Source organism: Macrosteles quadrilineatus, unplaced genomic scaffold (genome assembly GCF_028750875.1).
Source record: "Macrosteles quadrilineatus isolate MER2022 unplaced genomic scaffold, UCM_ALF_1.0 Scaffold_4__1_contigs__length_99947679, whole genome shotgun sequence".
Taxonomy (NCBI): Eukaryota; Metazoa; Arthropoda; class Insecta; order Hemiptera; family Cicadellidae; genus Macrosteles; species Macrosteles quadrilineatus.
The window spans coordinates 14,930,190-14,942,283 of record NW_026542597.1 but is presented as its reverse complement, the minus strand read 5'-3'; the positions used below and the strand labels follow the sequence as shown (position 1 = coordinate 14,942,283).

General features: G+C 33.9%; 1 protein-coding gene across 1 annotated transcript; it reads left to right on the top strand.

Annotated features, from left to right (window-relative positions):
• Window positions 1-3,781: 3,781 nt before the first annotated feature.
• On the top strand, window positions 3,782-8,572 carry LOC128992763 (pseudouridine-5'-phosphatase-like). The gene is made up of 5 exons (XM_054416502.1): window positions 3,782-3,787; window positions 4,024-4,168; window positions 6,558-6,776; window positions 7,238-7,470; window positions 8,250-8,572. The coding sequence occupies exons 1-5, from the start codon at window positions 3,782-3,784 to the stop codon at window positions 8,424-8,426; spliced, it is 780 nt and encodes a 259-aa protein (XP_054272477.1). The 3' UTR covers window positions 8,427-8,572.
• Window positions 8,573-12,094: the final 3,522 nt, after the last annotated feature.

The window sequence follows — 12,094 nt, the reverse complement described above, 5'->3', positions numbered from 1 at the left end:
AGATGGAAACCAATTATAGAGTTTTTTATAACTAGGTGGTGTATCTGCTTCTGATAAAGCTTCTGGAACAGGATATCATGGGAAACGCAGTCAAAAGCTCTGCTCAATTTCCTTTGTTCAAAATTGTTGATATAAAAGTGTTTGAGACAGATACATCACTCTTTCAAATGGATTGTGTAATAAGTTATATTATTTCTCAGGATGTTGTTTTAATTTTAGAGCTTCTTAAAATTATTTCTTTGATAGCCAAATAAGCATTTATAATGCATCATAATAATCCGTTGTTTGTATTAGCATAGTATTAGATACAAACAATATGTAGGTATACCAACCTTAACGATTAGTTGAAAAATGAACAAATTAAAGGCATATATTATATGTTTCTGCAAGGAAAGGAGCATGTTTTCGTACAGTTTATGCATAGGGCGGGCGTTAATTAAGTTTACTATCATTTTAGTTTCTTATTATTTGTAGGTATATATAATATACCTTATAACTAGGAGAGCGAAGCGGTCTGTCAACATCAAAAACGCGACCATCAATAATAAAAAGTCAAATCATGAAACAATAAATTTAATACAGGGCATCGGAAAATCTGACACACAATTTCTCCCATTTACTTAAGAGTTCTCCCATTTCAGGGTTTATGAGAAAAAGCACTGCAATAACTTTTGAACCATACTTTTAAAGCAATGGAGGGGGGGGGGGGGGTTATACAATTATGTTAAGAATCATAAGGACCACAACATATTAAATTTGATTAAAAATCAACTAAGCCAAAAAAAAACTTACTTTTTTATTATTTTGTAGGGTTTTAATGGGGAAATCACATGGATTACAATGACTTTTGAACCGTAATTTTACAGCAATTTAGGTTGTTTAACCTTTTTTTTTATTAAAAGGACTATAACATAAATTTTAACCAAAATTGTTTACGACGTTTTTGTACAAATCAGATATTTTGTTATTTTATGGGAAAATATCCCCATTAAATCAAAATTTCAAAAACAAAAAGCGTGGAGATGCAAGGGATTAGTACCCACATACAACATTTAATCGAAATCGGACCAGTGTCCTCTGTGGCTCTGTACGCTAGGTCCGTACTCAGACCGATTTTTCCGGACAATTTTACCAGGGCTTGGGCCCCGCCAAACATATACTTCATGGGTAGGGGGGAGCCGGCCTAATACAGTAGAACCTCGATAAGAAGTCCCTCAATAACAAGTCACCCTTGATAACAAGGGTCATTTTCAAATCCCCTTGAAATTATTTTACCCCTAATCACATGCTATTGCAAACCTCGATAAGAAGTCAACCTTGATAACAAGTCTTTTTTATGATCCCCCATGAGAGTCTTGTTATCAAGGTTCTACTCTTTACCGGTGCCTGCCAAAGCTGGATACGACCCTGGTACGCATCCACACATATCAGACAGACAGACATCACTTCAAAACCCACCTTTTTCGGTTTAGGGGAAACGCATGCTTCCACCCAAAAAATCCAACTCAAAAATGTTGGCAAAACCATACTTTTCTCCATATAAGTTATAGATACCGGTACTATGAATAGGGGGAGAAAGTAAAAATAAATGAAACTTCAGTATGAACTTGGCTTAGAAAAAACTTTAGCAGCTAGCTCCAAGTAAAGATTTATCATCATCCTTTCATTTGTGATTTAGTAATGAACTAACGCACAACTTTCCCTTTCCGTCTCCCCTTACACATCTTTCCTTTTAAGTTTAATCTATCTTTACTCTCCGTGCGAGAATCTTGACTCAGTAAAGTATTAAGAATTCGCCAAAGAAAATTTACCTATTTATTAATCTGTTATTAAATATAGGTAGATAATTATTTAGAATAATGAAATGTTTCTTTAGAGCTAACCAACTTCTATAAAACAGAACAGCAGATTCCCATCCATTACAATTGCAAGATACTGTTCAAGGATAAGGTTACAAAACCAGTTTTCACTGACTTTACTATAGAATTATCTAATCCAATTAGCTATAGAACAGGTAGTGGCCATGGCATCGTGACAGCAAACAATTCTTTATACCAGTGTTCACATTATATTTCATTTGGGTTTGTATTTTCTTTATGATATTTTAAATTTTCCTTTCTTTCCAAAATAAATTTCCACTATGTCAAGAGAATTTGGTTGTAACAGTAAAATAATTTATGTTTTTTGAATTTATTAGTCATAACAAACAATTAATTTAACGCTACCATACAACACAAAGGGTTGTTTCTGTATGTATATCTGTGTGTTTGTTCTGGGTTCAAAGTTAGATATACAGATCATGGACATGGCCAATATTTACGTCAGTTCATATTTGAAAAACTACCCTTTTGCATTCTCACCCTGTTATGAAGCACGGGCAAAGCAACAAATATTCATAAACAAGGCTACTACAACAGTGTTAAATTTTTTCTCCATTAGAATATTAAGAGAATTTTAAATGGACAGTTTCTAGTGAATTTCACATATAGGGAATAAGCTATTACCATTGACTACCGTAGGTCTCATGGTAAGACCTGGACCCGGGACCGATTTACTTTTTCGTTTTGAGGTTCCCAGAGGCCAAAAACACCATCCGTTGAAATTCATATATATATGGAGTGTCCGTTAGCAGAACTTGAACAAAAATGATCCGATTTTTATGACATTTGATATAAATGTGTAAATCTACATTTATACAGACGGTTTTGCGAACCAGCATGATCGGACCATGGGTAGGTGGGGTTTATGGGGGTAAAAATGGGGTTTTCCCATTTTTACCCAAAAACATAAAGTTTTGGAATTTCTTTCCTAACCATTTTGTAGAGCTTAAAAAAGAAATAATCTAGTATATTGAAGCATTGTTGTATACAACAATGCATACATACCTAATGGTTACAGGGAAAATTAAAAAAGTGTAAATTTAAAATTCCCATGTTATTCATATGGAGAAAATGATAACTGTTGTAGTTTACTTGTTTATGGATATGTTGATAAAATTTGGTAAATTTAATTATTTCATTTTAAATTGGGAATAAATATGTCTTATTTATGGAAATGTTTTAGTCAAAAATGTAATCAGACAAGTTGAAATTCGCTTAGTCTGCAGGTTTGCTGCGGCGGGGGTATTTTATATTTTTAGTAACCTCGTACAACAATGCTTCAATATACAAAATTAATCATTTTTTTAAAACTAAACATCTCTACATGGTTGTAATGGATTTTGAGCATTTTCATGTTTCAAAGAGACAAGAGTTTGAAAGCATGGAGGGAATAAAGTCCTGAGGGAGACAGACTAGGGATGGAGGTTACCAGATGTTCGAGTGCTGCTAGAAACTCGTTTGGTCACCAGAGACTTGATCAGTGCACGCTCGAATATTTTCTCATTACTAATTAATTCTCAATTCTGAATGGAACAGAGTAATCAAACTTACCAAGCACCATTTTGCTGCATGCAAGGTAAATCAATATTTACATGTCTGAATAGCGAGAGAAGTCTGTAGCAAGAAAATATTTGTAAATTGTTCAAAACTTTGTTAAATGTTTTTAAAATTTTGTTCTGAATAATCACAATAGTTTCTATCAACAATAGTTTTTAATCATCTTGTAAACAAAGTTGTTTTGAAGAGTACAATGCAAATTAATTAAATCACAATCCTCGTTTTAAAGTAGTTTATTAAGATGCAGAATAAATAGTCACTCAATTAAATTTTGTATTATCAATCGTAAAATTTAGAAATGGGTAGCATTTAACAACTTTACCTAACAAATACAGTTAAGGGACATGAAGGTAGGTATTTAAAAATATCACAAAACACTAAATATTTACCTTTAGTAAACCTCTTTCAGAGAGTGAAAGGACAAAATAATCTAAAATAGAAATTAGTTGAATTTTAACTAATGCCTATTGGTAAATAACATATTGTAAAACAAAGTTATAAATTTGACTAATTTATACTACACTCGCAACAAGGACAACTTCCTATTCTCTTATCTAAGTCTATTGATGCCAGGGAAATTTCTTAGAGCTTGCTTGTGTTGGCAACAGTGAAAGAAAAGCAAGTTACTTCACCATTGTTGATGCTAATTTTAGACAGTTGTCTCAACTATGCAATGGGTTCATATTCACCAGTCACTCATGTCATTTTTGATCTGGATGGCCTTATTTTAGGTATGCTTATATTTATTATATGTTACTTGTATTTATTACATAAACTGTTGATTTATTAGAATGGCTATTAAAAAAATACACTCTTCAACTTGACAGATTAATTTTAGAAGACAAAAACAAATATTTTGTTATTGCATGTAATAACATCATATGCAAAAAAACTAATTAAAAAATGCATAGAGTAGTTTGATTTACATTGTGTAATTGCTAACCCATTATACCTTAGATATACTCTAAGCATTTAAAAAATAAAGATATGAAAATAAGAGTTTAAATTAATTTCTTTTATCTTAACAGGTGTAAGATTATTTACCCTTTTTCGATCTACAATTAGTTTTGTTTGGAACCAGATAAAACTTATTCTAAGAATAATATCTTTATATTTCATTACTTAATGTGTAGGCTACCTATTTTATTTTGTTAATATATTTTATTTTTTTTATGCAGAAGTATTAGTTTTAATCAAATTTTGCATAGTACAAAATATCTTTATTTATAGTTTAGCGTCATATTTTTTATTTTTTAAATTCACTTGCGAATAAGCAAGATTAAACAATTTAAGTCAAAATATACATACATTTATTTAAAGCATATAAAGTCAGACATACATTTATCGGATAAACTACAGACAGGACAATCATTTGTTAAATTGCTTTCATGTCAAGGAACAATATTCGTAAAGTCGGTTGTATACTGAAATGGCTTTCATGAAATGGTTCTAAAGGTCTATATCCATCAAAGCATTCAAATGATAGCAAGGTTAATATCTGTTATCAGTAACTCTCAAATAAGTTAGCTACTTTGTAGCGTAACTAACATTTTCAATTGATGACATTTTTCTGAGATAAAAACTGTTTTTGTCTTGACAAATTATTTGTGGCTAGGAATATTTCCAAATATTTTTTACGATTAAAGGAAACTGTCCTTGTTTTAAAAAGATAGTATGTAATCAGGTATAATTGGGCTTGTATCATGGTATTCCTTTTGAGAAAACACCTTTAATAGAACATTAGGTTTTACTAAGAAATTAAATTATAAATGTTCTTTCTTATACTTTTACTGTGTATGCGAGACAACTATACAATTTTGTAGGCATATTTTATTTAAAACACAATCCATTTTCAAACAATTGAAACTCTTAATGGATTAGGGAGCTGGTATAATATTAGAGCAGAGGACTTCGGAGCCTATGAGGTCCCAGGTTCAAATCCTGCCAATCACCAATGGATTTCGTCTATTTATTTATTTATTTCAATTGACATCTCCATTTTACATATAACAAATCAAAGACGTACAAAACTCAGGATGGCTAATTGTGAACATTTAACAATAACAGGGTTGAATAGATGTGTGTTGTAAGTATGTGTAAATACAAGTGAAATTTATTAACGGTTACTATAACAATACAAAGTAGATACAAATTAATACAGTGCAAAGCTTATGAGGTACAAAGTGAATGACTAGAACAAAATAGTTGATAAACTAAACAACAATAACAACTAGACTAGCCTAATACCTATCAATCCAATTGGATATGGCAACGAAAACAATACTTAAAACAACAAACCTACAAGCTAAATAACAACTGACAAAAATACAAAAATAGATTAATTATCTATGTGATATGTTAATGACGCCACCCTCTATGGCTAGCCTGAAGTAATGTGTAAAACCAGTTCCAGGCTAGAACCTAGCGTCCTAGGATGTGAAGGTGGGACATTACAATTAAAAGTATTAAAGTATGTCTGCTACATTAAATTTTTAAGAAGATAGAATTTTTTACCCTCTGAAAATAAATAAAATTATGTTCTGAATACGGTATAGCACTTAATTATCAAAAAAGTTGTGATTCCTTATCTATCCAAAGTCAGAAAATTATTATTTCAGGGCTCATATTTCTGTTCCATTTAATATATTTCAAAATTCAATTTAAGTAGTTACAGGATTTTTTTAGATTATACACACAGAAAGTTTTTTTTTTCTATATTCCGAGAAGAGCCCTGTAACTTGATTTATATGTTTTGTACAATAGATTTACGCTCATGTACAAAATATTTGGTTGGAAAAATTAATATTATTAACTATAAAACCTTTTACACAAGACAGTGGCGTAAGTATATTGATCGGCGCCCCCTCCCCCCCCAAAAAAAAACACCACTTATGTTTTATTCGTTTGTCTCAGGAAAGGCCGTTATCGCAGCAATATCCAAAAACTCTCGTGGACGCGACAATCGAACCTTGGCGCCTCCCCGCACTGCAGGGGTTGCTGCGGAGGTGTTATTTACGCCACTGACACAAGAACGATGTGGTTCTAACAAACAAACTCTCTTTAGCAATGTTCTATGCATATTACAACTGGGGAGGATCTAACACCACTTGAACATTTTAGATACAGAGAAAGTATACAAATTGAAGTATGAAGAATTGCTTGCTCGCTACAATAAACAGTTCACCCATGAGATGCGGTTGGCAGTCCTGGGACGCAAGGATGTGGACTGTGCCGAGGAGATCATCAGGGCTACCAACATTCCTCTCACACCAGTCGAGTTCTCCGCTGAGATAAAGAAACTGCAAACCGGAGCCATGAAGAGTGCTGAGCTTAAACCAGGTAAATATATTATTGCCAAGTGTGTTTTTGACAAGAATAATTTTTTGGGCAAAATTAAAATGTTGTAAGGGCGAAATTAAAATTGGATTCCCTTTTTAAAACACAAATTAGATTAACTACAAAATCTACTTAACAAGGATGCCTATTTAGAGGCTAAGAGTGTTAAACTAGGCTTATGCGGGCTACACCTCATACTCGCTATTAGTGTTTTATGTTTCTTGTGTATGTATGTGTGTGACAACCCTTCACAACTCAAGGGATGTAAAAATCTTGTTAAACTTGATAATCTGTTTCAAAATGAACTGTTATGTTCAAAACTGAGGTCGCTTAGTCGGACCACTCGATAGCACAAGTATTTTCAACTTTTTATCCATCAGCTACTTACTACTTTTGAATCGTTTATAATTATTGTACCCACCCACACTCGAGTGAAGACTTTGACAGCTTCTCTGGCTGTGCAGGGGCGGAGAGACTGGTTCAGCATCTGGCCAGGAGCAAAGTTCCGATTGCCGTGGCAACCAGCAGTTCACGTGAGACTTACGAGCTCAAGGTCTCCAACCGCCACGAGTTGATGGCTCAGTTCCACCATGTGGTTATGGCGGGGTCCGACCAGGAGGTGAAGAAGGGAAAGCCACATCCAGACATTTATCTGGTTTGTGCTTCAAGGTTCCCAGACAACCCTCATCCAAGCAAGGTTTGTGTTTAATATGATTAGATAGTTTTTAGTCCTAATATACCTTCCCTTTATAGACAAGTCTGGCCAGTTAATCTAAAAGGTGGGTTGGAACAAGAAGTGAAGAGCAAGCCACATCAAGATATTTATCTGGTACATCAAGGATCACAGATTACCCTAATGCAATTGCAATCAAGGTTTGAGTTTGGTTAACATGGTTCTGTAATCTGTAGTTTTCAGTTTTAAAATGTTTCCAGTACTACGGTATACAGCAAAATAGTCTTTATCATAAACCTTGAGACAAGGCCGTATGAACAAACCATTGGAAGTTGATACCGTACAATAATGAAAATGTATACTGTTTATTTATGTAGCAAAAATAAGTCAATTTTTAGGTTCACAACAGTAGGCCACATAAATGACGGGGGTGTAAAAAAACTGTTTACAGTAGCCTATGTCTAATGTTTTAAGTCTGAAATGCACCAGACTATAAATCCAAGGCAGCAACATCCCTGGTTTGCTTCCCCGGAGCCGGCACTAAGAATTTATCAGCTGATTTCATTCAATACTATAAAAGCTCACCCTTGCTTTGTTTCATACGTTCAACACGGGCCTTTTAGGCCAAATGTAAGGTAAAATGACCCTGCGAAGCTCAAAAACTAAAGATAACATTGAAACTAAACAACCAACCAATCCATCCGTTGTACATGTCCTGTATTAGAGATGATGAATAAAGGATATTTTACTTTGAGAAATCTCCTACACAGGAATTGCAACTAACCGATTCACTTTATCCACAGTGTCTGGTGTTAGAAGATGCTCACAACGGAGTCCAAGGAGCAATAGCAGCAGGCATGCAAGTTGTTATGGTGCCAGAGGACTTTCTACCGAGAGAACTCACAAAAGAAGCAACCCTTGTACTTAACTCACTCGAGGAATTCCAACCTGAAGTATTCGGTCTACCAAAATTCTCCTGATACTTTTTGATCTTGTCAGTTAAATCACAAGTATTCAATGCAACTGAGGCATGTTGGACATATGATTGTAAATTTTAGGTTAAGATTGTTAAGTATCACATGGTTTAGCTCACTGAAGCATGTTGATTAAAATTCAATCCATGAGAGTTGTGAAATTTAATTCACCTTATGTAACTGAGGAGATTTTACTTTAAGTCCTCCAGCTTATCAGATTCATTGAAATAAAACCATGGAAATTGACTTGATGGAAGTTTACACATCCTATTTTTATTTTAAGTGCAGTAGCCTTTCTTGGTTTTTTTACATACTACAGTAAAACGTTGATAATTATTCAAACATCAAAAATTTTTACAGTCGTTAATCCAGATTTGTCTCTAGTCTCTAAAAAGAAATACAATTTCACACCTTGCACTAAGCTCTTTACTTCAGAGTAGGCAATGGGAGAATTTTGCATAGAACTACCTCAAATATGTAGTGTCTGATGATTTTGCAGTACACTATAAATTAAATACGGTACAGTACTTGAACATAAACAAATGTTTAATTAATCTCTCTTTTAGACCCCTATTCTAGATTTATATCCATATAATATTTAAAATATTTAAGTTTTTTAATCAAATAGTGGGTACTTTTTAAGGTAATTTCAATGATCTGGATGGGGTCAGGTCCCAATTAAATCTGATTATTTTTGTTATAGGCCTACTGTGCACAAATTTTGAATACTTTGAGCCGGTTAGATGATGGAGTATTAAAGGTTTATGAGCTCTATGACATAAAATGCAGTCTGCAATGCAAAAATTTAACTTCTAATCTACCAAGCGAATAAAACTACATTCAAGAATGTTGTAAAAATAAAACACACAAAAACTGAAAAAATTGTTTCATAAAAATTAAAAGTGGACAGGACACTCTTTCACTGTCCTGATTTAAAGGCATAATTCATATCATTAACTTCATCATTAAAGTCCATCAACATTTGAGATACGTCAGCATCTTGATCTTTATCCGCATCTACACCAGTTGAGTCCAATTCATCTTCATTTCTAATATAAGGTGGAGTTTTAGCCTTTTCATATACACCATCATTTCTAGTTCCTTTCTCCTCAAAATCTGCAGTTTGAGAACTTTCCCCTACTTCCGTCCCACCACTTTGACTCCACGTTCCTTCTTCAGCATTGGAAGTGCTACTGACATTTTCATCTTCCCCAGTAATGTCCACCACTTCAATTTCGTTGTCTTCGTCATCCTCCTCAGCTATGTCAATAACCTGTTTTGGATGATCTAAATGAACCGATTCTATTGTTTCTGAATCAGTTAAAGTACATTCTGTTATTTTGATTTCCTTTTCAAGTACAATTTCTCTGTGTTCCATTTCATTTTCCTCTGTTTTCATTGTTTTGGATTGGGTCTCATTGGGAGGTTCGATTCTCATTTTTTTCAAAGGTGGGGTTTCCTCGTTGTCTTCATCCTCCGTCTCCACCTGTGTCACAGGGAAGTACAGTGAGGCGGCCGTTGGATGAATGATTCTGTCCAAACACCTCAAAGCAGCGGTACAAGTCTGTCTAACCTGTAAACAAAGCAAACTACATGTAACAAAATAAGTACACATTTTGGTTAAATGAGTCACAAGGTGCTATCACACTATAGTGATACAGGTTTATAATCTTTTAGAGAAGAAACCCATTTGAAACTTAAGGGAGACCTTAAATTTAAAAAATAACAAAGGTCATGAACTCAACCAGCGTTCGCTAGTATATTTACCAGTAGAGAACGGAACTAAATGAGCCCTTCATTGAGTATGCTACACTTCAAGTTCAATTTTCTCATTTAGAGTTTCATTTTATGATAGTTGATCACATCACCTAAACAATGCTATATTGTTTACAATAAGGTTATCTTTAAATAAAAGCCAAGTGGAGAATGTTTTTTAATAGATAGAGTTTTTACACACAATGTTCAGTGTTTGTATTACACATCATACACACAAAACAGTGTAGTGTACAATGTAAGAGAGGAACAACTAATGTTCTGATTTATGTGTCATTCGTAATATATTTATTTGTTTTTAAGTCTGTATAATCTTTGGCGAACTTTGAACAATGTGCCGTTTTTAAAATCATCTGCCCTGCTAAAGATAAACCTTTATACGTTTATAACATACCAGAACGATGAAAAATCAACAGGTTGAAACCATAAAACCTATGTAAGTAGTTAATACCAGAAAATTGCATAAAAAGGGACCCAGGATTGAGGTATTGGAATATTTCAGTTTGATTTGAGACAGTGAGTAAAGTAGCATGAACTTACCAAACCGAAAGGATGGTGTGAGCCGGCCGTGAACGCAGTGATAGCTTGCGGTAACGGTGGTACCAACCTCGGGTGAGGCTCTACGCACAGAGTAAATAACAGCTGGTACAGCGCAGTCAAGCAGTTGACATGACTGTATGGCACTGGCAGGTCTGCCACTAGTCGTAACACTGTTTCAGTGATGCTCTATGAATTTAAAAGGTGCAGTTTAGAGTAATTTATGAAAAGAATGAATAGTATTTTGTAAATAGGAGATTACTAAATAGAAAGTAATCATCACATTCTCATCATTATTGTCGTAACCAGTTCCAGAATAAAATTATACGCAGTTGAATTGAGTCCCTGACTAACTAATTGAGTTGTAAGGATTGTTATGTACAATGATACGGATCAGCTAGCTTACCTGGTAGATAGAGTCCAGATTAGTCTTGGTAACACACGTAAAACACATGACACAACACAGAAAACTTAATATTTCGTCCCAGTTAGGGACTTCATCAGAAGGGAGAAGAAAGAAAGACTCCAGTAGTGTTTTATGTGTGTTACGAAGGTTAATCAGGACTATGTCTACCAGGTAAGCTAGACCATATCCTTGTACATAATAATCCTAATCTGCCAACTGGCCTTTCCTTAACTAATTGAGTTGTAAACTATTTTTAAGGGTTCTGTATAGTCTCCGGATTACTGGTTTATACTTTAAATTGTTAAACATTTGCGTAAAGTAAGCCTTGGTTGCTCTACTAGCAACAAGTTTCGATTCCTGAATGACCCATCATCAGTTCTAAGGGGAGTCGCCATCAATCACTATTTGAAGGTTGCCAATAAAGTACAAGGATCACTTAAAGCTACTGTTTAACCGTAAAAAATTATTGATTTCTGTAAAATACGCAAACTGAGGTAAATAAAAGACATCTTGTTATGAACTATAGCATCTCTTAAGTCACATAAAATGTAGTAGCAAAAACTTAAGGAGAAATTTGAATTTTTGCAATAGTGCACTTTATTTGTCGCTCATTTTGCTATGTTCTAATTAGGCCTAGTTAAAAATTTATGTGGATAGGTTGAACAACAGGCTTATGTTACTGACAAAAATAGTTCAAAGTTTGATAAACTCATGACACAGTCTTATGAAAGGAGTAATCCTTCCAAAACAAGACAACGAGAACAAAGGCTCTACAACTAAAGGAGCTAGTAGTTCCAAAAGATTCTATGTCTGTGGTTATTTTTTAAAACTTTTTTCTTCAATAAGGTTTAACCTACCCACCACAAAATCCTTAAAACCTTGCTAAAGTTATCTATACGGTACCAAATAAAGATTTTTGAAAAGGTATAGAATTCTGGTTATATAGAATTTACCTGAG

Bases quoted from the DNA above. Each gene is read 5' to 3' on its own strand.
- LOC128992763 (XM_054416502.1), top strand. The intron at 4,169-6,557 runs GTATGCTTATAT...TGAACATTTTAG, and splicing joins TCTGGATGGCCTTATTTTAG to ATACAGAGAAAGTATACAAA. The intron at 7,471-8,249 runs GTTTGTGTTTAA...CTTTATCCACAG, and splicing joins ACAACCCTCATCCAAGCAAG to TGTCTGGTGTTAGAAGATGC.